The following is a 27,142-nucleotide window of genomic DNA, read 5'->3' on the forward strand; positions in this document are numbered from 1 at the left end:
CACACCTCACACACAAATTTGAGCTTGGCCAACCGCAGGCTAGTTGCTGACGTCCTAAGACTTAACAATAGAATATTGTTACTGCAATGTAGAACCCCTTACATTTCCCCATGTCTCTTAGTAGTGCCATGACCATGGATCATACATCCAGTGCCCCAGTATCTATTCACCTTCCTCTTCAGTCTACAATTATTTTCTATGGTTTCTTTTATCATCATCTAAGATACTAATTTCTAAAAGGAAGCAATACTTCCAGACCAGCAGTTTTGTGAGACACAGGTTTGTGGGCAATCTTGCCGCGGAGGTATTGCATTCTTTAATTCACTGTACGGGGGACTGAGATTTCAGAATGTTCCATCTTGCATGGACTACACCATGTACAGAACGCTGTTACCTTTTACCAGCTTACTAGTCCAGTCATCTAGTGAGTGATACATGTGAATATCTTTTCATCAACACTCTTTTTCATATGTTCTTTTACGGCCATTGAATTGTCTTACGGAGACAGAAATGGTTTCAGAAAAGCAAACTTAGAAAACCCAGTGAGACTTCTTTGAAAGTTCCGATTATAACCTTTATTCTTTTCCAGTGCTCAGCTGGTTGCATTCATTCATCAAACATTTCCAGAGTGTTCATTTCAAGCCTTGACCGATGTAGTTTTCACTAGTGTGTTCATAGCTGTCTAAATTAATGGCTTTGGACCACACCCTCAGGATTTCTGTTGCAAACTGCGTTTGGCTCTTTCCACAGGTGTTCTAGGCTGAATACCTTCAAATGGAAGCCGTGACTTGCTCTTTCCATCTTCATTATTCCAATAATTGCATATCCATATTCACAGTGATCCCCGAGTTAAAGAAGATCCCTTCTTGCAGGGTTGCCAGCCATCATCAGAACCCTGTTCTCCATGTGATAACATTACCCTTGGAAAGGTCTAGAGTTGGAGCCATTGCCTGGGCAACAGTAGGCTCTCAAGGCAATGTCTGGCTAGTCCACATGGTAGAATTCAAATATAGCTGTCTTTGAATTCTTTGTCTCTTTTTATGGAGGCTAGGATAAGTCAGCTAACTCTCAAGGCTTTGCTTTATCCCTTTATTAAGTGGGAAAAGTAACAACCCTGATTTTGTATGGTTATTATGAGACTTGAGTGAGATAAAATAGCAAAGATTTGGACAATTTCTTAATGTTGCTTTTGTGACTGCTAGTGTTAATTGTCTACATGGTAAGACCCAGAACCACCTAGAAAGCAAACATCCAGGCACACCTGTGAGAAACTAGACAGTCTCGGGAAAGTCCTGTGAGGAATTGTGTTGTTTGGGTTAATTGTTGTGGACAGCTGCTACTTTGAGGTCCTGCAGCCTTGACTACCATTCTGTCTAACAGACTGTGAGCCTTCAACTGTGAGCCCAAATAAACACCTTTCCCCATAAGTGACTTCTGTCAGAGCATTTTATCACAGCCACTGAAAAAGAGACTAAGGACCACCATTCCTCCCAAGCCATAAATATTGTGCCCACCCAAAACCTTTCCCCTTATTCAATGATTATAAATCACCCCCTTAGTAACCTTGTCACCAAAGCGGCCATCTCCTTTGTTAGAAGAGGGGTTACAAAGGCACTGTGCACAATCCAAGTCCAGTCTCCATTTATGCTTTATGAGTAAAGCTGTATTAGAAATAATGGAATCTTCCACCCTAAATCTGAAGAACCGAGAAGTGGCAACATAGACCACACGGTTTGCAAATCAGAGTACATTTACTGCATGTTCTTTACACCAAAATCCTGTGACTTCTTGCTGCTTGGGGGTTTTGCAATAGACTTCTTCCTGATTATATATCATACATTCTTGAACCCATTCTCCCTTTCTTTCTGGGCAAGAAGACAGTTTTATGAAGTTTGGCCTTGGTTGTGCTGATGGTCTTTTGTGTTTCACCATCTCTTGCAGAGGCATCAGCTCCCACCAGGTCCTCCGGCACATACTAGTCTTTTTTGTCTGAATAATCACCCCTTACTTTTATCCTCAGTAATGAGCCCAGAGTTCCCCTCCTCCAAGAAGACTTTCCTGATGTCGATACCTGAACCAGTGGTTCCTGCTCCTCTATAGCTTGCATAATACTTCAACTTGAGAGTCTATCTCTCCCGCACTCTGCCATGATTGTGATGTAGGTATAGCTGTCTGCCATTGCCACTGTCATGAGCTCACCTACAGGACAGGAATGCACACACAGACACACACACACACACCCCACATACCACTCACATACACACTTTTAAAGTCTTTACTGCCCAGTCTTCTAGGTCCTGGCCCCTTACTAGTGTCATTCGGTTGTTATTGCTTCTTGGTATATGAATTGAGGGTTAGAGGCCTCTCTAGAGTGCTAGGAGAATATAGAAAACAGACACATCACACGATCACAAGAGGCTACTTAGGGTGCTGACACCTCAGTTAAATGCTAGGGGATGTGGAGAGGAGACATAACAGGGGCAAACACAGCATAGGAAGCTTGTGCCATGATCATAAGGCCTGAAGAAAGCATGTTGGGAAATGGCATGCAGAAAGAAAGGCACGTGTGACCACATGCTAGCGGGCAGGCTGGAAAGGAAGCACATAGTCCCAACTCTACAGAGCCTCTTCTGATGGGGTGTAGAGGTGGCAGGAAACCACAGAAATACGGGAGCACCCACCTGCCGCTGCCTTCCAAGAGTTCTGACTAAAGGCATGCTCTGCCATGCCAGGAAATCAACTAGGATTTTTGACTTGCCATCCTCCCATCCTAAGTACCCACAATTCATAGCATGTTATAGATTCTCAATGAACATCCTTTTTATCCTTGAGCTATATGAGAGGTCCCCAGATTTATGGGAAGTTTTTAATGTTTAGTATTCTAAAACATGCATTACAAATATGTGTGTATTAATTATTTTAACTGTCTAATCTACATTAATATAGAGAATACTTAGATATTTTAAATACTGAACATTCTAAATAATTTTAATATAAAATACCATGGTATTTATGGGTGAACATTTGTTCTCTCTACAGTTTTAGAATTTAAGAATTCTGGTAATATTTATCCTTAGTTTTGAATTTCTGCTTTGGTGGTGCTGGGAATTGAACCCAAGGCTTACCGCAGACTAGGCAAGTATTCAACCATTGAGCTATATCTCCACCTTTGAGCTCTGTCTCCATCGCTGAACTGTGTCTTTATAGCTGAGGTGTATGGGACGCATCTCCGTAGCTGACATGTGTTTCCTAGTTTTGAGTTTCTATCCTTTAAAAAGCTTACTATTAAAAGAAATCCGCCTGTGGAGGTTTAAAACATCATTTGGGTTAACTTTTCCTGGGTCATTCAAAACTTTATTTCGACACTGTTACTGCTTTAAGCACATCTGATTTCTTTCCCAATTGACAAAATCAGAAGCCATTTTCTCTGGGGTGTGTATGTGTCTTTGTCTCTGTGTCTGTGTGTGTCTGTGTGTGTATGCACGTGCATGTGTGTGTGTGTGTGTGTGTGTGTGTGTGTGTGTGGTGTATGTCTTTCATTTCTTGTGATTTTGGCCTTTTTTTTCTCAGTAAAATACTAAATGGAGTTTGGTAAAATAAACTCTTCTGCATACTGTTCATAGAAGAATAGAGAATCATATTTAGAACACATTTTTTTATGGGTGACTTCCAAAAAGAATCTCTGACATCAGCTCCAGGACTAAGAGGGATGGATGACCATGGGGATGCCAAGAAAGAGAACTGGGTGCTCAAAAATGCCCAGATGACTGGATAAAGTTGGCGTTGGGATTTAGGAATACTTTGCAGTACAGGAAGTTATCCTCTCCAAGACTCCACTTATCCAGGCCCTCAGAGGTGACTCGAAGCTTCAGTTTCAAGTTGAGTACATTTTCCAACCATGGATTTGCTTGTTTTGTTCAGTTTTACTTTGAATAGTTGAGGTTGTCTTTATGACGTAACAGCTAAACCCACGGCTTCCTTTCTCGTAAAACCAAAACAAAAAGGCTCTCTGTTCAGGTGTCCTGTGTGTGTGCTACACATATGTAGCACGTACCTTGGATCAAAGCTGTCTATATAAAGTCCTTGGGTCTGTGTGGGTTCAAACACATTTCAGAGCTTCAGGATCTTCTTCTGCTTGGTGAAGACCTAAACACATTTACCATCAAGCCATGGCTTGTCTTGGAGTCCAGAGGAACAAAGTTCACCTGCAGCTGCCTTCTAGGACTTGTCCTTTTGTCGCCCTGGTTGCTCTTCTCTTCATCCCTATCTTCTCTGAAGGTGAGTGGAAACCTGTGGAACATGGAGGTGGAGGAGGTGTTTTTTCCTACATGGGTTTTGTTTCCTTCAGAAGCTAAGGACAGTGATTTGTAGTAATGCCAGAAGTGAAAGGCAAACCCTCTACCTTTTGGTTTAACAGCTTCTTAAAGACAAGTTCCAAGAAGAGTAGGGGAGGGCTAGCAGCAGCAAAGAAGCCGAGACTGCCCACAGCAGCTCGCTGGGATCCAAGCTGGGGCTTAAGGACCCATGAGAGCAGATTTCGGGACGAGTTCAAGTTCTTTATTACTGTTAGAAAATACTGTAAAACTAAGAGATTTAAAAAAGGCATTTGAAATTCTGAGCACATTCGATCTTCACATTACAATGAACTTAAGATTTCCCCCCTAATTCTTCCCCCCAAAAAAACCTACCTAAATTCAAATCAATAAGAATTCTTTCCTCGTCCACTTTAAGTTTTTGAGACACTCTTAGTTCTTTAGATGATCACACCCAAAGGCTCAAGGAACATTGCAGAAGAGGAAACAGAAAGACTGTGAGAGCCAAAGGTTTATAGTGTTAACTGTGATATTGTGTCTCCCAGAAAAGTCAGATGGTCCACCCATAAAGTCTCACCAACACCACTGCCTAACACGAGGGATAACAAGAGTCATGCTCAAGTGGATGGGAAAAGCACAGTAACTGGTTATCCATATATATACCAAATGGTCAGCCTTGAAAACATAAAGCAAATAACATATAGAATGAGCAGGTTGTATTAAGAAGGAATATACCTATACATCTGTACACACGACAGCAAGTAGTGAAAAAAGAGGCCATGAATTTGCAAGAAAAACAAGGAGGGGTGCGTGGAAGGGGTTGGAGGAAAGAAAGGAGAAATAATATAATTATATTATAATCTCAAAGAATAAAAGAAGTGATAAAAATAAGTGAAGGAAAAATTAATTAGATAATTACTTTAAAATGTTTGAAATTAAAAGAAGAAAGAAAGGGAAGATGATAGAAAGACAAGAATAAGAGGGGAGGAAGGAAGAGAGAAGAGAGGAAGGAAGGGGAAAAGGAAAGGGAAAAGGAAAGGGAAAAGGAAAGGGGGAGGTAGGGAAGGAGGAAGAAGAGAAAATTAAAAAAAAACCCAAATAACTGCTTTTTGGCCTAAGAGTCTTTTTATTTTTTCTTCATAAAATCCTTAATAGCTTCATTAACTATATGTGGATTTTAAGTATGGATCCTTGCTTTTCAGATGAAATATAAGCTCTTAAAAGACAAATAATAGGCTTGTTTTGTGCACTGAAATGCAGGTATCTACTGGGCCCTCCCCCTCTCTCTAGACCTTTCACACTAAGAAATCACATAGTTTTTAATGTGGAATTGATGCACAAATGATATTTGATATTTAACTCTACCAAAGGAGCAATAGTCATGTACAGTGACTTATCTGAATATGTCACAAAAGTTTTAATGTGGGAGAGAACTTTTTAAAACACTCTAATGGGGTTTCTGTGAGCAAAGGATGCTTGCACAGTGTCTTTGATGGTAGAGATGAAGGCTGGGCAGACACCTGCTGTTTCACCCGCAAAGCTGATGGAATAACCATGGCAACTGCCGCCATATTGTTCTCTTCCCCCCCCCCCCCCCGCACAGATGTTAATCAGTACAGGTGCTTTCAGGAGAGACTAGTGTATCTACTATAGCCTGGTTTATGGGTAGGAGAGGTAGTCTTGGAAACTAAGCCTGAAGTAGCATTCAAGATTGTAATATGGAGGACACTGAACACTAATTATTGTCTTGTTTTAGCAGTCAATGCTAGTAAACTGCCAATGACATTGTTCAGTTTAAGTTTTGGGTGTAATTTGCAATATTGACCAGAGAGCAGCCAAGTTAGTTATGAGAAGGCAATATGACATAAGGCCACCTTTGTTTGCTGAGGGTAGAACTCAAGGCCCTGAGTACTCTAGGCAAGCACTTTACCTCTGAGCTACATCTCCAGCCCTTCTGCCAGTTGTTTATTTGTCTTGTAAAGCAATTAACACTTGTCTTGTTGTTTAGCTGACATTGGCCTTGAACTTCATATCTAGCCTTCATCTCCTGGCTGCTGGGACTGCAGATTTGTACCAGCAATGCCAGACTGCAAACCCACTAATTTCTAGTGATGAAAGCATGTTTGTGTAGAAAGTCCGACTCTTTTCTCTTGTAGTACACACGGAGAGAGAAAACAACAAGAACAACAAATCCCACAGGTTGAGGAAAGTGTTAAGTGAAGGAAAGAAGGGAGACAGAAGAGGTGGCTGGGAAGCAGGGGAAGCCCACAGAAGTTAAAGCAGGGTTGCCTCAACCCAGAGAGGAAATGACCCTGGTGCCCTCAGCTCTGTGGCTTCCTCATCTGATTTATACACCACTCTACCTCTGTGATGCCAGGAAAAGGATGACCAGTGCATTGACCTGAGGTTCAACTTATTTAGGACAATTTGAGGCTTACCTTGAGAGATGAGGCAAGGTTCTGCACCCCAAGCTCCAGAAATGTTTGTACTGCAGATCACTGTGTTTCCTGTATGATATAGTCCTATTACCATCAATGAATGCCCTGCAGTGACATGTAAGCTACCTCTCTTTCTTACTGCATGGGAGAATAAACAAAAGGAAGAATTATCTGCCAAAATGACACATTGTATGAGAGCCAGGTCTTCTATTTGCTAATCCAGTATTACCTTTGTTGTAGCTAACTGTCTCCAATAAACTATCAGTAGAGAACTTAGTGACTGAGGACAGCTGAAAGATGGGAGGTGGATTGTCGGGGTGGACAGATGGAGAGGCAAAGGGTGAGGGGGTGATGAGTTTGTTGAGGGGTGAATTTGTAGGAGCTCATCCAAGATAATCCTTCCCTGCCCTCAGGTGTAGCCTAGTCGTCCTAATCATGGATGCTCCTGAGTCCACTGAGTTCCCTTTGGCTTTTCCATGCCAGCCATACAGGTTGCCCAGCCTTCAGTGGTGTTGGCCAGCAGCCACGGTGTCGCCAGCTTCCCATGTGAATATTCATCTTCACACAACACTGATGAGGTCCGGGTGACCGTGTTGCGGCAGACAAATGAACAAGTGACTGAGGTCTGTGCCACAACATTCACAGCGAAGAATAAGGTGGGCTTCCTAGATGACCCCTTCTGCCGCGGTACCTTTAATGAAAGCAGAGTGAACCTCACCATCCAAGGACTGAGAGCTGCTGATACTGGCCTGTACTTCTGCAAGGTGGAACTCATGTATCCACCACCATACTTTGTGGGCATTGGCAACGGGACCCAGATTTATGTCATTGGTGAGCAAAGCCATTCCACTAAGAACTAGATTGCTTTTGTTACTGTTGCCTCTACACCAGGATAGTTTTGGTTCTTGGTTTGAGGTCCTTCATAGTTAGGACTGTCATGCATAGCTAGAAATTCCCTAGTAGATAGTCTTGCTTATGATGAGTAGTTACATAGCTATCACTCTGATTGCAATGAAATGCATTTGGGGCATGTTTTATACTGCTGATAGATTAGGACACTTGTTCTCGAAGTTTACCTTTGTTCCTGTGATGGCACTCTGGGAAAAGTCGTGCATTAAATAAATAGCCAGACTTGCCTGCGGTTTACCAATACAAGTTAGGGTTGGCTAGCCAAGCCTGGAATCTCTAACTTCCTTTTTTTTCACCCGTGAGGAACTAGGGCCCCACAATTGGAAACTTTCTCAGAAGGCTGGTGCTTCGTTTTCTGTTGCAGATTCAGAACCATGCCCGGATTCCGACTTCCTTCTGTGGATCCTTGCTGCAGTTAGTTCGGGGCTGTTTTTTTACAGTTTCCTGGTCACCGCTGTTTCTTTGAGCAAGACAGTGAGTATGGTGTTGGCATTTCCCCACAGTTAATGGGGACACCTTTAGTTGTACCTCACTGACCAATTGCTGTCGAGTTGAGGCAATAAACAAGGAGCAGGAAAGACAGGGTAAAGAATACGCTAGAACTCCATGCACTCGCCTTAGAGGTTTCAGGATGACTAATACTGTACGTGATGATGTTTGACAACGAATGTTTGTGTGCTTCTGAGCAGGGTTTCAGTTTGAGTAACTGTTTGAACAACATGGAGCAGCTGTTTTGGTTGTCACCATCATGGCAATAACCTTCATCCTCGTAACCCTAGAACACAGGACTTGATTGGGCAACATGTGCTAGTCAGAACCACCCGGGTGGATTTCTATCTCTCACCAAACACAAACACCTTGGTTCCTTCCTTGTACCCAACTTGTTCAAGCAGTAGCTTCTTGTAGAATACCCATCCCCATTACATACTTACTTAGGTACCTTGCCTTGACCTCCTCCCTAGCTCAGTGAATTAAAGTTTTTGTTTTTATTTAGTATATTGGTAGTGAGAAGAGAGAAGTGTGGAATCAAGTCTCCAGTCAGGGTTCTGAACAGTCCTCAGTCATGTCTGTGTAAGGCTGACTTTCCTTACCACAGGCAATGTCCTTTGTCCCCAAACCACCTTCTTCTTCTTCTTCTTCTTCTTCTTCTTCTTCTTCTTCTTCTTCTTCTTCTTCTTCTTCTTCTTCTTCTTCTTCTTCTTCTTCTTCTTTCTTCTTCTTCTTCTCCTTCCTCCTTCTTCCTCCTCCTCCTTCTTCTTCTCCTCTTCCTCCTCCTCCTCCTCCTCCTCCTCCTCCTCCTCTTCTTCCCCCTCCTCTTCTTATGTCTCCATTTTTCCTTATCTCTCTCTACCTTTGTCATTTTCTTTATTTCTGCATCTATAGTTTTACACACACACACACACACACACACACACTTTCACGGAATCTCTGTTCTGTTGCTGTCTTCCTTTTTATTTGACATTAAGCTGCCACCCAGGGGCTGGCTGACTAGAAGTCTATTGTTGAAGTTGCTGAGGTTTATAGAAACTGGGAACTAATACAAAGAAAAAACAAAAAGCCTAAGAGAAATGGAGATGAGGAATACAGCTTCAAAACAGGGTATCAAATCCACCTTCAAATGTTTCTGGTGATTTGATTACCACAGACAAGATCTAGTCAATTATCTTGGGCATTTTGGGTTTTCCTGGTCAAGTTGTCTGGCTTCTGTATTCTTTGATAATAATTGCTGTATCTTTTTGTGTTTTGGCAGCTAAAGAAAAGAAGTCCTCTTACAACAGGAGTTTATGTAAAAATGCCTCCAACAGAGCCCGAATGTGAAAAGCAGTTTCAACCTTATTTTATTCCGATCAACTGAAAGGGTGTTTGTGAAGAAGAAGAGGAACATACGTCAGTCTCTAAAAGCTGAGGCAATTTCAACTGTCTTTTGCTCTTCAGCTATTTTTACCTGTTTGTATATTTTAAGGAGAGTGTGTCTCTCTCTAATATAAAGCTGGATACAAGAATTCCAATTAAGCATACTACAATTTAAAGCCGAGGACCATGAAAAAGAGAGCTGGGGGTATTTCTGTTACATCAGGACCATTTTAGTAAAAGCATCACTTGGAAGCAGCATAAGGATATATAGCATTATGATGTGAGGTTCAGGAGAACATTAGGGAATGGCCGAGCCAGAAGAAAGGAAGGGAATAAAGGAGATTATATTGTACACATCTTGTATTTACCTGTGAGATGTTTATGACTTAAGTAATTTTAAAAGTTTTCATGCTGATATTTTCTTTAATGACTGTATAGTTACATGAAGGTTTAAAAATTTATTCACACAGCTGTGTGACATAGCCAATGGTTCCAAAGGTTGTGTTGTTCCAAGATGCATTTTTTAGTGATATTGTGCATGGGTGTTTCATGTGCTTTTGTGTATTTGCTGGTGGTTTGAATATAAACACTATGTATCAGTGTCTTCCCACAGTGGGTTCTGGGGAAATTTTGTTGGGGAGCTCGGGACACTAATCCATCAGGTTGGACTCGAGGTCTTGCATTAACTGGCTTGGAAACCGGATGAGGCTGTCTTCAGTGCTTAGTTGTACTAAACCGGTGTTGACTTCAGAACTGGGTCGTTACACTCATATTATTGTTTTTTTTTTCTTCAATGGTTTGCAAGGAAACCAAAAGCTGGCAATGCCTTCATGAACCTGAAAGAACACTGTTTTCAAGGAAATGCCTCATTTTGGGGCCAGTGGGTCTGGTCTTCTAGGAAGTTCCAGTACCACCCCCCCCACCCCCCGCCACAGTACTATGGCTCCTCCCAAACACAAAGTTAATAACACAGAAAGCAGCAGATGGTGGGATGGGGGGCATGGGAGTTCCTGAAAACTAACAGTGTATGTTTTTTAAACTCAATATTTTCCATGAAAATGCAACAACATGTATAATATTTTTAATTAAATAAAAGTTTTCTTTGTGTGATTGTTTTATGAACTGCCCAATTTAATCAGTTTTGTATTTAAGTATAGTGTTTTGAGTTTGGTTTTGCAAAATGTTTTAGTTATGTGTGTCCGTGTGTGGATATGCCCCTGAGGTGTGGGATCTCTCCAGAGCTGGAGTTACAAGTGGTTGTCGGCGGCCTGATGTCAGTGCTGAGACTTCCGGTCTTCTCTAAGAGTGGTGTGATCTCCTAACTGCTGAACGAGCTCTCCAGCCCCTGAGTCTGGCTTTGATGGATTCATTCAGCACTTAGTAGGATCTTTTATGCTAAAAATCCTGGGGAAAAAACTGGATAAACGAAAAGAGGAAAAGGATGTTTTATGAGTCAGCCATGTACTGGTCCGTTATCTGACGCTCATTCCTGGAAAGAATCTTTATTTCCTCTTAATTTCTCCTATTTGGATAAAATACAGGCACCACTGTCCTATAAACTTTAGACTCTTTATCCAGAGTCCTCACTTCCTCCTTCTTACCCACAGTTTTGCAGCTTCACTAACTGAATCCTGTTGCCAAAACAGCTCCCAGTACAGCTAGACCCTCCTCCTGTGGCTATATTTGATTAATCTTCATTGTAAATGAAGAATTCCCCTGCGTCTTACATATGGATTATGTTGCAGATGTAAAGGAAACATACCTACAGTTCAGCGTTATTAACAACACTCAAAATTTGGGCCCATTCAAGTCTGTCTGATTCTTGGTTCACCAAGGTGTACCACTAGCCTGGTCAGTTTCATTTAGCTTCTCATTCCTAACCTCCACATCCTGTTATTGTCATGTGTCATGTTAGTGTCATTCTTTGTGTGGTCATAGACCACCTGGAACTGAACACATCTGATCACTGGCTCAGTGCCTTGACTGTCTGTGCTCTGACTCGGGGGCTTTGAATGGCAAGACTGGAAATTTCCCAGAAGCTCTTAGTTCTTCTTGTTCTCATGATCACTTAAGTGGCTTTCTTTATCTCCCTCTCCCCGTGTCTCTGTGTCTCTGTTTGTCCCTCTGTGTCTGTCTGTCTGTCTCTCTCCCCATGTCTCTGTCTGTGTCTCTTTCCCTGTGTCTCTATCTCTCTGTCTGTCTCTCTCTTTCCCCTTTGCTCACTCTTGCATACACACACAGTCCCCCAAAGTCAGCACTAGTGTAAGCATTCCAGAAAGGCTTGGTAAATAAAAACAAGCAGATGTTTCAATACAGGGTTGTAGTTATTACCTAGAAAATGCTACTATAACACAAGGGAGGCTCGCTTCCAGCTCTCTTGGTCTGTGGTTGGTATCTTTGATGAAATATGCAGATGTCTTTCTGCTCCAAATATCCCAAATATCTCTAGACAAATTTCAACAGTTAATAATATGTCTCAGTGAACAAAGGACTATGGACAAATGAAAGCTTTTTCTAACACCTACTTCATTTACCTGTAGCACTCAGAGAGAGACACTGTCCCCAAACCTGTATTCTAACCTACAGAGCTCTGGGGACAGGTCTTGAGAAAGCCTAAATACTTTGTGTGTCTAAATGAAACCTAGTCTGCTGTTCACAAGAAGTCCCGACTTTCAGATGAATATGTAGATGGCAAGGAGCAAGACAGAACTCCCAGGGCTGCAGAATTGGCTTCTTCTCCTTCCTACCCAAGCACATGCCTCTGCTTAGTTCTTTCCAGTTATGATAACCTCATTTCTGCTATTCCTATTCTCCTATTTTCATCTCCAAATATATATATTTAAAACTCCTGCGTGTATATGTATGTGTTTATTCACAAGTACACGTGGTGTGGAGGCCAGTGTGTGTGCACTGTGTACCACAGTGTCCATGGAGATCAGATGACAACCTCAGGTATTGTCCCTTGCCTTTTCAGTTGTTTTGAGGCAGGGTCTTTGTTGTGTGACACCGTGTGCCAAGTCTCACTGGCCCATGAGACTCACATCTCAGAGGAACACTGGGAACCCAGAATGGGTTGCCACATCTGACTTCTCATGGCTTCCAGTGGTCCAAGCTCCTTGGACTTGCACAGCAAGGCTCTATTCACTAGAAGTCATTCTCCTAGTGCTCTCTGAATATCTCAGTCCCCATCCTGTGCCTATTGAGCCAACCTCCATCACCAGAGGACACTTTAAGCCCAGACAAATCCTCTCCCCCATTTCTGTTTCACAGCAATCCTTGGTTTCACCTCCAATAGTTTCAAGTGTGCCTGGATTTTATGCATAGCATTACTCTGGAAGTTCTGTAAGTGAGCCTCAGAGCTTTGGGCATACTGGGGATGCTCCAGCAAGAGGCCAGAGTGCTGAGGATCTAGGGTTTCCAGGCCTACGGGAGGGAAAGCTGTCCTTTACAAAAAAGCTGTCTGTGTTTTATTAAGTAGTTCAGTCTAATCTCCATTCCTCTGGTGAGAAAAATCTCTGTGTAGGTTAATTCATCTTGTCTTAAACCTTCAAGACCCTGGAGTATGAATTCTGTACCCACTACATTCTACATTGTGTCTCAGTCATTTTCTGGGGGAGAACACTCTCAATTTTATTATCTCCTCCAACTGTGGGCGATGGCTAAAGCCAACTAAAACTTTTTTTGGTACTTAACCCGAGACTTCTTCCATAGCCACATTAGGCACATACCTAGTTTAAGCTCAGCTGGGGTTCCATCTGCCAAATATTGATGTCATGAGGCTGTTAACTTACAAATCCAAGGAATCACGTTGGGAGATCACAAATAAAAGAAGCAATGACCTTTGGAGAGTAGTTCCCATGGCAACGTGTAAAATTTTTGTTCAGGCGATATATGATTGGACAGGAGAGAGATAGGCGAGGAAAGGTCAAGGAGCAAAAGTGGAGGAGGAGGTGGAAGGAAGATTCCGGGAGAATCAAGATGGAGCTGGAGAAGGAGGATCTAGATCCAGGTGGTCTTAATTGGCGATAGGTAGATATGAATATTTTTAAGAGTATCTATAGGTCTGTTTAATCTCATATAGAAGGGCTGTTTGTGTCTTTGTCCACTGGATGTAATGGATTGTGTAGAGAGTTTGTGGTTTGGGAATTTAATATATAAACCTGCATGAAAAGCTACCGAGCCTTGAAGTCATGTTTGTGCTGGGCGGTGGAGGAAAGAAACACACTGGGGCAGTCGTATGGTATCCACCCGGGACAGAAGCAGCAGGGCGGGTGGAGTGAACCGCCTGGGAAGGGAGCCACCCGGAGAGTGGGACTTGTCCCAGCGAGCACTCGGCTCCACACCAGAGCAGTGTCCACGGAGTGAGACCAAGGGGGTCGATAACGAGATAAGTCCTCCATTTAATATTTACTGCAACAGCTACACCTGCTCCTTTGTACCTGGTGAGGGCCATGGTTCACTTTCTTGTCTACATACTTTTTTCTTTTACAGTTCAGATCAACTTCGTCTTTCCTGTCGAGAGATCTGCCAATGTATTGATGAAAGAGGAAAGTTTTCTCTTTTACACTTCCTTGGTTATAGACTATGGTAGACATTAGTAGGTAGGTTTGCAACATTCTGCTTTAAAACTCTCTGCTTTGAACCTCCACAAACAAACAAACAAAGATGAACTGGTCCAACTGTGGGAACTACACCCCAGTACACTCTATATTTCATTTTGAGGACGCTGCCGTAAATACGGTTTATACTTTTAATGGCAGTATGTATAAAAGGGATGCTGGAGTCCCCTCATTTGGAGTCAAGTAAAACAAAATTTTTGTCACAGTCCTAATTCTAACCTGACTCCCATTCCCACTCCAGGACACACACAGGTACTTTGTGGCGGGTAACCAGTTCTGAAGCAGAGGCGACAGATGGTTTTCAAGCATTTTCTTAGACATCAACTCACTCCGGTGCATCCTGCACAACGTCTGGCCTCAGCCCCATCTTGGAAATCTGCGATCTCTGGGAGTCCATGCTGTCACAGATGCTCTTGTGCTAACTGTACACCGTTGTCCTCTGGAAGCGCAGATGGTATGCTTCAGACCCGAAGCTTTCCATTCACCAGAGGATAGGCCCGGGGCGTTCAAATGCTCTCCCAGGTCTCCGAGTCATACTACCTGAAACTGTACCACTGGACACACCCTCCCTTCGTAAGTGCCTAGGAATAGAGGGGGCCGTGAAAATCGCCTTCACACTGTAGGGGGAAATAAGAAGCAGAGACACCAGGAACCTTCTCCACTGTTACAGTGGTCTGAACCAGCCTGGGAAGTCAGATCTCTGGGCTTTCACACTGAAGTTGTGCACTGAGTACTTTCTTGCAATTCTGCCCAAGGGCTGCCCTTTTCAGCTTTGTCCAGAGAACCAAGGCTGACAGACAGGCTGCTCCCAGAAATCTGCTTAAGTCGTAGGTAGATCATTCTGGATAAATAAGATGTTGGTCATCACCAATACTGGGCTGTCTCCATCCTTCCTACCTCCACCTTAGCCTTTGCTGATGTTAGCCACAGAGGCCAGCCTATCCTTAGCAAGTTTACAGAATGCTTCTGGGCAAACAGGAACCATTGCACTGCAGGAACCCTGTCAGCAAAGGTGGCGGAGCCTGAGAGAACTGGTAAGTTCTGCTGGAAGTCAGTGACTTATCACACACCATCAAGTTACCTTAGCAACCAACAGTGTTTCAAAAAACAATGTGATCCTCACAAAGTGGAATTCTGTATTTGAATAAAAAGAGGGGACTCTGGGAAGCACTGTATGAAATATGTTCTAGAGAGCCTCACAAACGGCTACTCATGCGCAGCCCCGTTCTGAAGGACGCTCTTTCCTTTTCTCTTCTTGTTTCACTTTGAAACGCTTTGAATCCATACACCACATCCATCCTGCCATTAGCTTATTCTTCTTCAATGTGTCAAAGCTGAATTTGGCTTCCCTTCTTTGTGGTAACCTGGCAACTGAAATATAGAGTTTTTGTCATGGGAGCATCTTTTTGCTCCTGGGATTTTGTGAGCCTGTAAGACAACTCACCAGATAAAGGTGCTTGCTGCCAAACTGGAGAACCTGACTCAATCCCTGTGATTTACAATGTGGGAGGAGACAATGAATTCCCACCAGTCATCTTTTGCCCTACACGCACGCACACACGCATGCACGCACACACTCAGTCTGTGGCAGGCTCACATTGGCTTTAATCTCAAAGAAGTAAGTGTAATGAATTAAGAATAGCATTTTATTCCCTTTGAGGTGAGGATTGCTTTTGTGCTGGGTCTGCTTCAGGAGCTCCTCATTCAGAATGGAGACGGTTCTCTGTGCTGTAACAAGCACCTGATGAAAATGACGGGGGTGAGGAAAAGCTTCTGTCTCGTGGTTCGAGGGTACAGTCCATCACTGTGGAGAAGCCAAGGCAGCAGGAACATTGCCTTGGCCTACTTGCTGCCCTGCTCTCCCGGCTCTTGGGGTGGAGGTGAGGTGACACAGGTGAGAAAGGCTGCCTCAATCTGAACACTGCCGCAAGCTCCTTCAGTGCCCTCTACCCGTGCCCTAATTGGTCTCGAGAAGGCATTCTTCTAAACAGCAGATCCTGATTGGCTGGCAGTGTGTGCATCAGCAATCCCTGGTTTCTCAGGCGGTCCTCAGTTAGGTCCGCCTGCAGGAGATGCCTTTGTGGCTCCACGGCCCGGCCTCTATGCAGAGGTAACAGAGCCATTCTTCCTACAGAACAAGAAGCTGGTCACATTAGGGGAAGAGAAGGGGGGGCAGGGGGAGGGAGGAAGGGAGAGATGGAGGAGAGATGATGGAGAGACGGAGGGAGAGGGAGATTAAAGTCGGTACTTGGCTTGCTTTCTCCTTTTTTTATTAGATCTGTGGCCCCACCCCATAAAGCAGTGCTGCCCACAGTTCGGGGGAGTGTACCCATTTCAGTTAACCTAATATAGAAACTCACCCACGTACAGGAATAGGTCTGTTTTCTAGGAGATTCTAGAGTCTGCCAAATAGACAGTCAATGTTAACCACCACAGAGGAGACGGAAGCTGTCCCGTGCTGCACAGAGTTACCCACTACCTCAACCAATTCCCACAACATCCCACAGATGAGGGCCTGCCACCATCTTTACTTTCAGATGACGAAACATGTCGAGATAGGTTTTATTTCTTGCAGAAGGCCAGGCAGACTGTCAGTACCTACGTCAGGACGAGTGCTGGAGTTCAAGTCCAAAGGCAGCTTTTTTTTTTTTTCTTTCTTTTTTTTTTTTTTTAAATGGTTTCTGGTGGTCCCTGCAAACAGGGAAGAGTGTGGAAAAGAAATGTGGACTGATGGCTAAGAGAAGTTGAGCATGTGCCAAGGGCGCTGCAAACCGTTACCGGAGCAGGTAAATGCTTTAGACGCATTCTGAAGGTGCTTTTGGTAAGACTAACCCCAGACTGGCTGTGTAAACAGTGACAGAGAAAAATGGGGGGGGGGGTAGACATCATTCAGAGACGGGTGTTTGGTCGCAGCCCTCCTCAGCACCAGCTTTCCCCGTGCAATGGAGGATGAAGAGAAGAAGAGCTTCTCCTATTGGGATTCAACTTGCAGATGAGGAAGTAGAGGACATGATTAGGTCAGTGGGTGAGGAATTCTGCAGCATGTTTCCTGAGAATGAGACAATAATATAACCCAGGCAGGCTTGAGACGATGGAAATAATGGCCAATGGAAGCCAGCGGGTGTTACCGTATACCTGTGAACCTTGAAATGGGGCTAGACTGGAGTGGAAGGTGGAGCAGAAGAGGAAGAGGGTCTCTGAGTGCATAACTGTGATGTCCTGGAAAATAACCACAAAGCTTCCTGAGGCAGAAAAGTAGAAGACTAAGATTTGAAGATGACCCCAAATGGCAAACATGGTGCACTATTATTCTGTGAATAAAACTTCATAGCATAGGTCGGCCCTGTAGGTCTCAAAGGAGACAGAGAGATGCTCACATGAGAACCGGGGGCCGGTGGTGAGGAGGTTGTGACAGACCCAGACATCATTTCTGCCAGTATCTGTGAAAGTAACTAGGAACAAAGCAGGAAAGTTTCCCCTGTGTGGAATATACGTGAACCACAATGGTTTTAGCCTGGATTGGTGGTGCCATCAAGTTCATGCTGGATTGAGAAGATGGAGACAGGGGTGTACGTGGTATGAATGGGCACTGAGCAGGGGTCAGAGCTGACCATAAGGAGAAGAATCAGGGACATCACAAAGGAGCGGCTGAGTGCCCTTGTCTGCACCAAGCCGAGTCACAGCTACATCTGTCTCAGTTTGAGTGTTTACAGTGTTTGCAACTGGTGCTTAAGGAGACACTGTTTAATAGGTGGCGTGATGGCTATGCTGAAGGGATGTCATGAGAAAGGCATATTAGATTTGCTTTATGCACTTCCTGGAGTACTCAGCCCGAGGCTTCCATAGCCACATATGAAGGAAGGGAAGTTTGGCATAATATATCTTGATATGTTGGGCTAGGAATCAGAGTCAGACAGAAGGAATTAGATTCTGTCCTGTTAGACAGAATTTAATTAGCCTGGGGCAGGCCTTCTGGATCCTCACTAACTGAGGGATAAGAGAAGGAGGCAGGGGCATGTCAGGGAGAGCGCTGTGGAGGTGGATCTAGATGAAATTCTTCTTAAGAACAGACAGCGCTCATGGGGACTGCGTCTGAACCTTGCGATGGGTCTAGCCCCCATTCACTTCCGTGTCTCTCAACGTGGGTTGAATTTGGCAGGTAGATGCTATAGCAGGAAAGGGTTGGTGGAAAATACCCCAAATCAAATAGCCGTTGACCTCCTAGTGGGCCAAGCCAGTTGCCTTTAGATCTCTGACCACCCTTAGAGATTCAGAGCAGGATCTGAGATCCATAAACCAGGGGGTCCCATTGTCTCCTGAGGCACGTCTAGGAAAGTAGTTGCCTGAGACTGTGTCTGTAATGGATCCCTGGACCACTGATCTTAGGCGCACCCCTCAAATGTCTCAGTACATGTCTGTGGGGAACTGTGAGTAGCAGTCACTGTTGGCACTCAAAGTCACCTTTGTACCCTCTGTCCTCATGACCCTGCCCAAATGCCTGTCCCTCCCTTTGTCAATCCTACTGAATGTTAGCCCTTGGCCACTCCATTGCAATCAGTACGTCTTGCTCTTTATAGTCTTGTCTCTAGATCAATCTCATTGTGGGCAGCAAGAACGTCTTCATTTATGTCTACACAAACCCGTAAGGCAGTAAGAAAGTGTCTCTTTCTATTTTTGCCAAACATTTGCCCCACATTTCAGAGGTAGATTTATACTCGAGTCAGTTTGGGGTCTTTTTCTTAAATTCTGCACTTGGTAGTGCATTCTGCAGCCCATGGACATGAATTCGGGTAGCAGGAGACCAGAGCTTCTTAATACAGTGAGCAGGCAGACATAGCAAGACTCTCCTGGATGTTCTGGAAGCACAGAAATCTACATCATCTGGAGTGCATTATGTGCACTTAGCTCAAGCTAGGCTTGATCAATCTGAAGTTTGACAACTGTTCCAAAACTATTACTTTTATTCTAGTAGCTCCTGAACTATTTCTGTCTAACTTGGCTGCCTAGCTTGCAAGTTGTTTTAAATCAGATGTCTGTTTTGCCCAGTGAAACTGAGAGAACTATTTTATAATCATGCTCTCTGGAAATAAATTGGTCATTGGAAAGTTTTAATAGGAACACATGTGGTAGTAACAGAATTTTAAGTCACAAATTGGAAAATATGTAGCAAACTCTTTATTTACTAGTCCATATAGATTTTACTTGTGGAAAATTTTGATATTAAATTAGACCAAGGATAGTTTTTCTGTTTGAAGAAAAGAAGCCTAACTGTAAATGATAAAACCAGATGCATTTTCTAGTTTGTTTTAGATAATATATATAATTTATATATTATATAATTTATGATATATATATACACATATATAATTACTTGCCTTAGACTTATAATGAAAAGAAATTTGTTAGTCCTGTTATTAATGTTGCACATTTTAAAGATAGATCTACCCTTGATTCTAAATTATATTCAAGGATCAATATAAAATGCATAAAGTTATAATGGGTAAAGTTAGCTTTGCATGTGTATGTTCTATCATGTGGATGTTTACTGGTCACGGACTTACAAATTCTCTTAGTTCCTTGAGAATTACCGGTTACCGATCTTTCCATAGATCTAGAAAACAGCAGGGAACCAGTCCTCATTGTCAAAAGTTTATAAAATACAGAGAACTTAAGAAGCCGAGGTGATTCTCTGGGATCCTGTCTGCAGAGCTCTGGAGAGACTTGTAAAGGCCAAGGGAACTAGTTACCCTTGTTTGGAGGGCCGGGGACCCAGGGGGCCAGGTTTCCTCTGCAGAAGGCTGAGCCTTTCCTGGACTGGGTGCTGATGAGTAGTCATGAAGATTTCTGGCCTTGTTGCTCCAGCCCAAAGTGAACTCCCCACCCTTGGATATAGTCTTGGCTTGTCTTATAATGATGTAATTCATTACATCGTAAGCATGCCCAAAACTTTAACTGTGAGAATGAAACATGTATTACCTATAATTAGCTCCTTCCCCTCTGTAGAGGCCATGAAGAGTTTAGCTAGAGCTGGATCTCTGCAGCTAGTGGAGGATCGACTTAATCAGTATTCTATGCCTTAGTTTCCTCCTGTCTAAAAAACGAGCCTGCATATAGATGACATCCGTGCGGAGCTCAGAATGAGTGTGGCATGGGTCAATCACTAAGCCATAGAATAAGTTAAATGCTATAATACGCTTTATTTGTTTGTTTGTTTGTTTAGTGAGCCTTTTATAGTGCGTTGGGTGTGGTATCAGGGCTGAAACAGTTCTATTCTTTGGCTTGCCTTTCTTTGTTTCTTTAACCTTCACCTCATTCCTTTCAGTAGACAGCTGTTAGGCAAACAGGACCCACGTTGGTTGAAAGGAAGGTGCATGTTAAACCTGGGCAGTCGAGCTGCCTTTCTCTTTTCACCATTCTTCCTTTGTGTCTCTGATCTTCCCAGGTTCCGTTCTGCTCCTGGAAGAGTGATCTAAACAGATTGCATCAGCTGCCTGTCCTCTGTCAACAGATCCTGGAAGCCCTGGCAGGAGACAGAAGAGAGAGAGGACAAGAGTGATGGAATCCCCCCTCCCTCCTTGCCTGCTCTGACCCAGCATCTGCAGTAGCACCTGTGCATTTCCCTGACTGTGGATCCGGTCCACCCGATTTTTTTTCTTTCTTGCCTTTTGAATCTGGTCGTGATTTTTCCTTCCCCAGCCTCAACAAAAGTAAGGAATTCTTGCTACTGTTAGTCACTGAGGGGCTCAGAATCCACTGTTTTTCCTTTCTATAAGTTCCTTTACTCAAGTTTCTTTGGGTAAGTCACAAGAGGTAAATTTCACTTGGCGGTGATCACTTCTGGGGACATGTCCTTTTATGCCTCTGAACTCTGTATCTTTAAGGAGTTGGCCAGACTCCGGTGTCTCTCAGGTACCCTGTAAGTTGGCTATTATTAGCATTTGGAGAGACCTTGTTAAGTCACAGGGGTTTTCAGTTATAAACACAGCACATTTCTATTTTAAAAAAATGAGAAAAAAAAAAAGAAGCGCAGAGAATTGTGCTTTGGGAGGAAAAGCAGAGATTCTAGGTGATGATTGTTGAGCTGTACAGGAGTGAAAGTTAAACTCCAAAGATGGCTGACCAAAAGGTCTGTTTCTCACATGCCCCTTCCCCTCCTCTTTCTGTGGTCACTGAAGGTGGCATTAAAGAGCAGTCATGCATTTGATGGGAGATCCTAGGTCCCTATATCTCGGAAATAACTATGTTGAATGTTTCAGTTCTGTAAGTGATTTACTCAGCCACAGTGTTGGAGTCTAAAGTGTTCAAGCTCAGGCAGCTGTGGGAAGGGCCTCATGCTGTTTTATAACACTACTGTGTTATAAAGTTGTGTTATATAGATGACATTTTATGGAAGGAGAATGTGCTAAAGCCCTCATTATGGAAGAAACCAAATACCTAGTATGGTCTCAGTTTGCCCTTGTGGTAACAAACTCATCCTGAAAGACGGGCTCTGAATCCTTCTGCAGAGTGAGGCCTTTAGGGACCAACTTGCTTTCTTCTTAAAGTTCCCTTCCATCACCTTTCAATGCTGTTGGGTTGAGAACCCAACAAAGTGCACAAGGCTTTGGAAAAAATCATACCTTGGTCAATCATGTATGTAACCCTAGACATAAATTATAGTATCTAGTAATTTATATGTTGTTGATGGGTTTGCAATTGGTATTACTGAAATATTTTCTTTTCCATATGTTCTTTTGTATTTTAATATTTTCTATAACAATTTCATGCATTAATATATCAATCTAAGTAATTTTAACACTCTACCTTGTCAGCATTTTTTTCCTGATGGAACCCCACATTCCTTCTGTAACTTCTTTCCTTCCTTTCTTCCTTCCTTTTGTTCTTTCTTTTGCTCTTTTTTTTCTTCTTTTTCTCTTTCTTTTTACTCAGTTTACATCCCCATCACTGCCTCTGTCCTGGTCCCTCTCACATGGTTCCTTTCCCCATCCCCCCCTTTTCTTCTGAGAGGGTGGAGCCCCATGGGTATCACCCCACCCTAGTGCATCAAGTTTCTTCAGGGCTAGGTACATCCTTTCCTGCTGAAGCCAGGCAAGGCAGCCTGATTAGAAGAACACATTCCACGGATGGGCAACAGCTTCAGGGACAGCTATTGCTCCAGTTGTTTGGGGACTCATGTGAAGAGCAAGGTGCACATCTGTTAGTTACATAAGTGCAGAGAAAGGGCTAGGTCCAGCCTATGTATGGTCTTTGGAAACCCCTCTTTTTAGTAAACTCCCCCCTACTTTGTTGTCTTCCTCCTCCTCCTCCTGCTCCTCCTCACTTTTAACTCAGTGTTTAAGTTTGGTTGCTTGCATGAGCATGAGTTATAGATTATTTACAGTAACATAGGCAACTTATCAGTGGGTACCCCATTAAAGAAATGATGCCTCTTAGTACCCAGTAATCACCCATAGTCCCCCTCTGTAGGTCTCATGAAGTTCCTGTCTCCTGTCCCACCAGTGAGAAAGATACATTGTGTGTGCATGTAGCGTACAGGTAACCACAACTGCAGTGCGGTCACAGACTGTTACCTGTCATGCCCAGAAAACACTGTTTCATAGCCCACCTTCTCAACCCTGGGCTCCACCCATTTTCTTCAGGATGTTCCTTGAGGGTTTGGGGTTGTGGTCTAGATGTCCTGTTTGGAGCAGAGCAGAGCAGAGCACAGTCATTTGCTGACCTTTGGCCAGCTGTGGATCTCCATTGGCATACTCATTAGCTTTCCCCAGATAGCACGCACAGTGACAGAGAGACCATCACAGAGTAGGTTTTCACTCAACTTCTCTAGGAGAAAATGATATGAGGCTGTGATCAGCATCGGATGGATGTATGACAAGGAAAAGAAGCAGTCTTGAAGTGGGGACAGGGTATTTACATCAGAGGTCTGATCTGCAATCTGCATCCCAGTGTTGTTTATTTGGTCAACAGGTGGGAGAAAGAAGGTGTCATTCCATAAGACAAGCTATGACTGTATCTATCTACAATTTTCCTCAAAGTTGGGTCCAGAGCAGAATATTACATTGTTTTGATTAGATGATGACCATTTGAATGTGTTTTACGCTTTGATGGTAAGCTGTTCTCAGCTGCACTATGGCCTGGGTGCTAAGCTTATTTCTGGAGCTGGGCATCCATTCTAAAATGTCCATTTTGGTGTCAGAGTTGCTTCGCAAGAGAAATTAGGCCGCTAACAGGGAGCTCTGGACTTAGAGTCTGAGTCTCAGCCCCATCCTTAGCTAGCTGCCCTCTGTATAAGCCAGTTGACATCTTTTGCAATAGAACTTTTGTACTACCTCTAATTTGGAGGACACATTTGTACCTTCCAAGCATTTTCATGAACATGGCTCAAATTCAGTGGTCAAATGAATTAACTGAAATATGAAAACTCGCAGAGGAGTGGACAGAGCTAGAATGGTATGACTTATAGTTGAGAAAGTCAAGGTCTGAGGATGCTAATTAACCTAGGAAACAGTTACATTTTACATCCATAGCATTTTTGCCTGCACAACCTGTTCCCAGTTTCATTTTGTCATAGTACTATCTCTGATGTATTTCACGAGGCACACAAATATTAATGTAATTATTGTTTTCAAGTTTTGAAATAGGAGTTTCATTCAACCCAGGCTGAATTTAAAGTTTCTTCTTGCTAGAAAAATTAACCTTTCCTGTTAAATAAAAGGCAAGTCATTTGATTTTTGTAGACACTTTTTCTTTTCTCCTTGTCACCCCAAACCTCAGATATTTGCTCTCTGGAAAGAAGTGACTGTATAAGCCCCGCAACAACAACAACAACAAAAAAAGAGACTAGAGACCACACGTTTGGGACAGTCAGAATGGGCCTGCGTGAGGTTTGCTAGTTGAGAGAGGAAAGGAACACAATTCATTTCTGACTTGGTTATCAATTCTTCTTGTAAGTGACATGAGTAAAACCGTCTGTTGGCCTTGCAAACTGCTGAGTCTGTGTTTCTGCATCTGTGAAAGCTCAGCAAATGGATCTTCTCAGCAAAGTGAGAGGGTTTCACCAGCAAAAGGGCTGTCAGGAGGAGCTGCGTCCCATGACCAGCCGTTTCTTAGGAGCTGTCTTTCTCTTTCACCTGTTGGATCCCAGTGTGGTGACACAGGACTCCACACACTGCTCAGATTTGCTTCATAATATTTCCCCATAAATTTGGTCAGCATAATTTTTTTAAAAGAGCTATTGCCTGTATGAGATCACTCAACATAAGAGTTTGAAGGGACAAGAAAAAAACCTTAGCTGAAAGCCTTTTCCCTCAGAGTGGCCATTTAGGCTCCACATGTCAAATCTTGTATCATAAAGTCATCCAAGAACTGTCTTCATCTTTGGTAAAATTTCCACAGGATATTCTTTCCAGATTTTTTTTTTTTTATATTGCAGCTTAAAATCTTAGGCTGCCCATATAACACTGAAGTCAGAGACCTTATACCAAAATTATAACAAAAAAAATCTTTATTTTCTTTAGTGGGAGGATTTCCACTTTTAGCACTGGCCATCCTCTGGGGTCCCACTAAGGATTGAACAACGTGGATAGAGTTAACCTTAGAACACACTCTGGCATCTTGAAGTCTTCTGTCTTCTGAGGCGTATGGTGTGTTCAGTATTTGTGTTGAGGCCAAAAAGCATGAGGAAAAATTATATTTTATTATGGGTGTTTTCTTTCCTTCTAGACATTATGTCTACCTCAAAAACAAACGTTGGAACGCAGCTGTAGTTGCATGAATAATCATGTTGTTTAGCTGAGAGGCAGCCATTCAGGCTGCTTTTTTATGGAGCCAGCTTAAACAATAGGTGCTCAGAGCCAGAAGAATGGCATTTTGCCACTTAATGAATTAAAGACGCAGAGGTACTTAAAAAGGGAAGACACGTGACCTTCGTTTGTCTCACTCATCACAAATATGCAAAAGGACTTCGGAGAGAAACCAAGAGTAACAGCATGTATTCAGTTGTGCATATCTGTGTGTTTGATAACTCTGTCTTATGAGTTGATGATTTTCTTATTCAAACATCTACTGACTATCAAAGACACTTCAGGCTGTTTTTCTGGGCTATGGTTGAGTCGGTGGGAATTTAGTCAGATTTACATATTTCTGCCATCTTTCCTCATCTGGCATTTACTAGCCATTTCCTTTGACTATGTTAGAGTGCATTAAGAGGCCCAGTGTACAAGGCCAATTATGTGAGTTGTATCTCTACTCTAGCCTCGTGTTGCCTGACACAGCACTACTGCAGAAAGTCCTCCTCGTGCTTAACAAGAATATGCTGTACAAATATGTTCGCACAGAATCTTGTCATTTGTGTACATAACCTAATGAGAAGTTTGGAACTGGAAAAGATGTAGAAGAAACAAGGCATGGAGTCTTATAAGGAGGAGGAGGAGAACTGAGATCGGTTAGTGAGAAATGGTGGTGGTGGGGTGGTGGTGTCTGCAAACTTTACAGGCAGCAGAGACATGAGCCTGAAGGGGCGGGGGGCAGGGCAACACCGCAGTTTGGTGCAATTTGACTGAGTAGCCAGTGCTGGTTCAAACTTTGTGGGTCTGACCCTGCATTGTTTATTAGACATGTTTAAATATCACAATCCAATGAAAACTATTCTTGTGGTAATTAACTCAACCCCTCATGTACCCAAATATCCTTGAGGAACAAAGCAAGCTAGATACTAATCAGATGTGACTACATTGAAATTCTTCACAAAGTACATCTGATACCCTCTATAAAGATAGGTCCTATAGATTGGTGAGAAGCGTCTGAGGAGGCTGCGGAGCCAGACAGTCTTGAAAAGGTCAAAAGGCTGGAACGTATATCCACTCCATACTTATGTGTGGAAAATGTAGGTTTTGTATTCCTTTCCTAAAGAGACAGCCCTGTTCTATAACATTCCAGGTTCTCACAGTGTAGAGACTTCTGTGCTGACTCCTAAAGTTTGAACCAACACTGGCCGCTGAGTCATGTTGCAGCAAATTGTGTGCTTGCCTCCCGAAGCTAACCTCTTTGCTGCCCAAGGTCTCAGAGACTCTTCGGAGACTCAAAAAATACTCAAGAAATCAGCTAAGTGAACATTTGCAAGGTCAATTCATTGCAATTCCATTCCGTGGGACTGGATGCATTCCAAGCCAAGCTCAAGGTGCGGTGCTCTGACTCCAGACTCGTGATATAAAATGAGATACAGACTACACTAAAAATACACTATTACTCATTCCCCAGCAATGAACGAACTATGGCAACCTGTGAGAAGCACCTCTTTGGAACTTCCACGAGCCCAGTCAACACTTCGGCAGCCATTTTGAATAGGAAGAAGCTTAATTCTGCAGTCAGTTGGAAGCTGAAATATTTTCCCCTGTCATATAAACGTTTTACTAATATTAATAACCACTTTGAGGTGTACTGATACAACTATTGTAAACCTTACAGTCTTTCTGACTTCATATACTAGTCTAGGAGAACAGAGGAGCAAAAGAAGAAAGGTATGTGATTAATTCTGTTGATTTAATCATGTGCCAAGACCCTCCGTGACCAGCTTCTATTAGGAAACTCAGCCTTCATTTTTGGTAGCACATCAACTGAAAAGCTCCAGGAAATTTCGGTCCCACTGCACTCAGAATTTTTTCATGCTGCTGGTAGGATAGTAGGAAGGACTTCCCCAGACTGAGATCAGAGAGCTAGCTTCTTGGTTCATAGTGTTAAGCTTAGGTTTACCTATGATACTTTTATGTCTCCTAATGATTTTGTTTTATAAAGACACTATAAGAGAGTGGGGGTGGGTAACCCATAAAGGCTGAACTCTCCAAAGGACTTCCGGAGAAATGGCAGCGGGATCATCACTACGTCTGGAAGAGCATGGACGAAGGCTGTGCGAGTAATTTATAATTCTAGAACAATCATGATAAATACCGTGTGTAACTAACTCATAATTCTGAACGGTCATGACATGATGTATCTGCTCAAAATAACTTCT

The 27,142-nt window shown here is 43.0% G+C and overlaps 1 protein-coding gene across 2 annotated transcripts; it reads left to right on the plus strand.

Moving 5' to 3' along the window:
- Positions 1-4,169: 4,169 nt before the first annotated feature.
- On the plus strand, positions 4,170-9,515 carry CTLA4 (cytotoxic T-lymphocyte associated protein 4; the record flags this gene model as incomplete). 2 transcript variants are annotated; one of them, XM_080932917.1, is made up of 4 exons in its annotated part: positions 4,170-4,278; positions 7,235-7,582; positions 8,025-8,134; positions 9,411-9,515. In XM_080932917.1, the coding sequence occupies 4 exons, from the start codon at positions 4,170-4,172 to the stop codon at positions 9,513-9,515; spliced, it is 672 nt and encodes a 223-aa protein (XP_080789043.1). The 2 variants fall into 2 exon arrangements, with proteins under 2 accessions (XP_080789043.1, XP_080789044.1); XM_080932918.1 differs by lacking the exon at positions 8,025-8,134 and having other exon boundaries at positions 9,411-9,478.
- Positions 9,516-27,142: the final 17,627 nt, after the last annotated feature.

Source organism: Micromys minutus (assembly GCF_963924665.1).
Source record: "Micromys minutus genome assembly, chromosome: 19".
NCBI lineage: Eukaryota > Metazoa > Chordata > Mammalia > Rodentia > Muridae > Micromys > Micromys minutus.